A 2,424-nucleotide genomic window follows, 5' to 3' on the forward strand; every position below is an offset into this window, starting at 1 on the left:
CTGCTTCATCAGTGGAAAGTAAAATATATGTACCATATACACACGTCAAACTATTGCCACGGCTGTACCAATATTGCGGAATATTGCAAGGTGTTTCAGTGTATCGCAATCCTTGGTATAGTTCCCCTACACCACACCTAAATTGAGAATGACTCCAAACGTCCCAGTTTAAAGTTGGAAATATCAGTTTGCCCACCTTAAAGAAATCAGTTTATTGTCACTAAAGAATTTAGTTGAAGACTTGACCATTCATAATGTATGTAATATAGCCGCAGAGGGTAAATGTGTGTACATGCATGGATGTGTGGACCAGTTAATTGAAGACTTGAACATTCATAATGCATGTAAAATAGCCGCAGAGGGTATATGTGTGAATATGCATGAATGTGTGGGTGAGTAGCCTTACTCAGATTAATCCCAGTGGTGTAGAATGTTGAAGACATGATCACAGTTAGATCACACTAGTAATGCCTTTATCGCCTAGTCGCCGTCAATCACATCTCAGGAGCTGTCGGACCAAGTCATGTCACACATGTCTTCATTGGCCCATCTATGACTGGAAAGACATCATCATTAATTATCATCAACCCTCCCCTATATATATATACACCAGCAGTGACCACCCAGTCCTGCTTCAAATATTTCGCTGGAAGACTGACCATATTGTCGAGTTGGAACCTCTGTTTCCCATTGCGCAGTGACTTTGTTTCAGACATGTTTTTCCGAATTGTTACGTTATGCTTTGTTTCCGTGGTGACTTTGCCTCTTGTCACATCTCAAGGCCAGCAAGGCATGTCTCCTTGTCAGAGTAACTTTGTTCAGAGTATCAATACATGTGTTCAAAACAGTCAACTAAACTTTGATAATTTCTTGTGGGTCGTAACCAATGGAACGAATGGACTTGCTCCTGACAGTCCTGACACTATGAAAGGGGATGCTTGTGGTAAGCAGGAGGCGTTACTGCAATGCGGTGTGGAGTTCATGAGGACACTGATCAACTCTACCATGTGTGCCCCGAGTCAGACACAACAGGATCTGAGACCCCTCATTGACAGACAGTTCCGTTCTCTCTTCGGATCTCTGGACGAGATGTGTGCACATCCATGTCGTCGAACTCTCCCGGACGAATTTCAGCAGTGTTATGTTGACGCTCACCTTGACCCCGCCCTCTTCCTTTCCAACTCCACCATGGGTCGAGGTGCCGTTATCGGGACCACAGCCGATCAGGCTGACACATTTTGTAAAAATAAAGACGCACTCGTCACATGCATGAAACAGAAGAGAGACAACTGTCCGGAATCGCCCTTAGTTCTACGCGCTATCGGCCTTGACATTGAGTCCCTGGAGACAGGAGTTAGTGTTCTATGTAAACACCCTGACATCTACCTCACTGGTATCGACTGTTTTGCAGAGCCCACGGAAGCGGTTATTTCGTGTCAGCGGGAAATGAACCAGAGGACCATGGAGTTGATGATGATAGCAGAACTACAGAACCTCAAAGAGGAACAGTTCTTCAACCGATTCTGTGATGTGCGTCTGGAACATGTCAGGTGTGATCTGGACGCCTGGAGCAGAAAGAGTCACAAGTCTTGCTCGGAAGCCGTCATTGGTTTGAGGACGGAGTTGGAGTGTGGTCTCCTCCCAGACAACTGTGGTACAACTCACAAACAGACCATTGACAAGGTTTGTCACCCCGAGAACTTCAAGAAGGACTTGAGGGGTTCCAGCGGCGCAACATCCGCATTCTTAGCTACAACTGTTAACGCAGCGTTACTTTCTCTTGTTGTTTACCTGTTTTGACAGCAGCTTTAATATGACTTCACGAAACCGCGCAATCATTTTCTGTTGATAAAATAATATCCTTGCTATGTTTTGGTTTATCCTAACTGTTAAATGTGTGGGATTATATGAGCACCAACTCTGACTTAATGATGCCTGTGGATGGCTGAAGTGACCTGAGTATGGTATGTATACAGTCATGTGTCCACTTGATAAATATAAAAGAATTGAGGAAAAGTTTTCATTTTGTTTCTTATTGGTTACCGTGTATCGATGCAAAAATTGTTTGAATACCGTAACTGGCTTCGATTCACTGCTTGTTCGTGTTTTAGATTAACAAATTATGTTAGGGCATTCGTATCCTTCAGATCGTATTAAAGAGTCCTGTGTCTGTCGTGCATTAGATGCTGAGGCGAAATTCTTAGAGCTCCACGGAACTTAATATCTAAAGCGAACGTGTATATGTAAATCAGGCAACCGTGTGATCACATCCCTCCAGAAACAAGTAAGTGGGCGAGGATTAGACACATCAGTTTTGATATAGATGAACACACGCGTTGAACTAGCGTCATTCAAAACATGATGTCTTGAACTCAACGTGTCATAGAAAAAACAAAACAAAACAAAAACAAACAAACACACTAG

At 43.4% G+C, this 2,424-nt stretch overlaps 1 protein-coding gene across 1 annotated transcript; it reads left to right on the forward strand.

Moving 5' to 3' along the window:
- The first annotated feature begins 684 nt into the window (after positions 1 to 684).
- On the forward strand, positions 685 to 1,954 carry LOC137265921 (uncharacterized). The gene has a single exon (XM_067801401.1). The coding sequence runs from the start codon at positions 715 to 717 to the stop codon at positions 1,798 to 1,800; it is 1,086 nt and encodes a 361-aa protein (XP_067657502.1). The 5' UTR covers positions 685 to 714; the 3' UTR covers positions 1,801 to 1,954.
- The last annotated feature ends 470 nt before the right edge of the window (positions 1,955 to 2,424 follow it).

Source organism: Haliotis asinina, chromosome 15, assembly GCF_037392515.1.
Source record: "Haliotis asinina isolate JCU_RB_2024 chromosome 15, JCU_Hal_asi_v2, whole genome shotgun sequence".
Classification (NCBI taxonomy): Eukaryota; Metazoa; Mollusca; class Gastropoda; order Lepetellida; family Haliotidae; genus Haliotis; species Haliotis asinina.

Bases quoted from the DNA above. Each gene is read 5' to 3' on its own strand.
- LOC137265921 (XM_067801401.1), top strand. From the start codon at position 715: ATGTTTTTCCGAATTGTTACGTTATGCTTTGTTTCCGTGGTGACTTTG.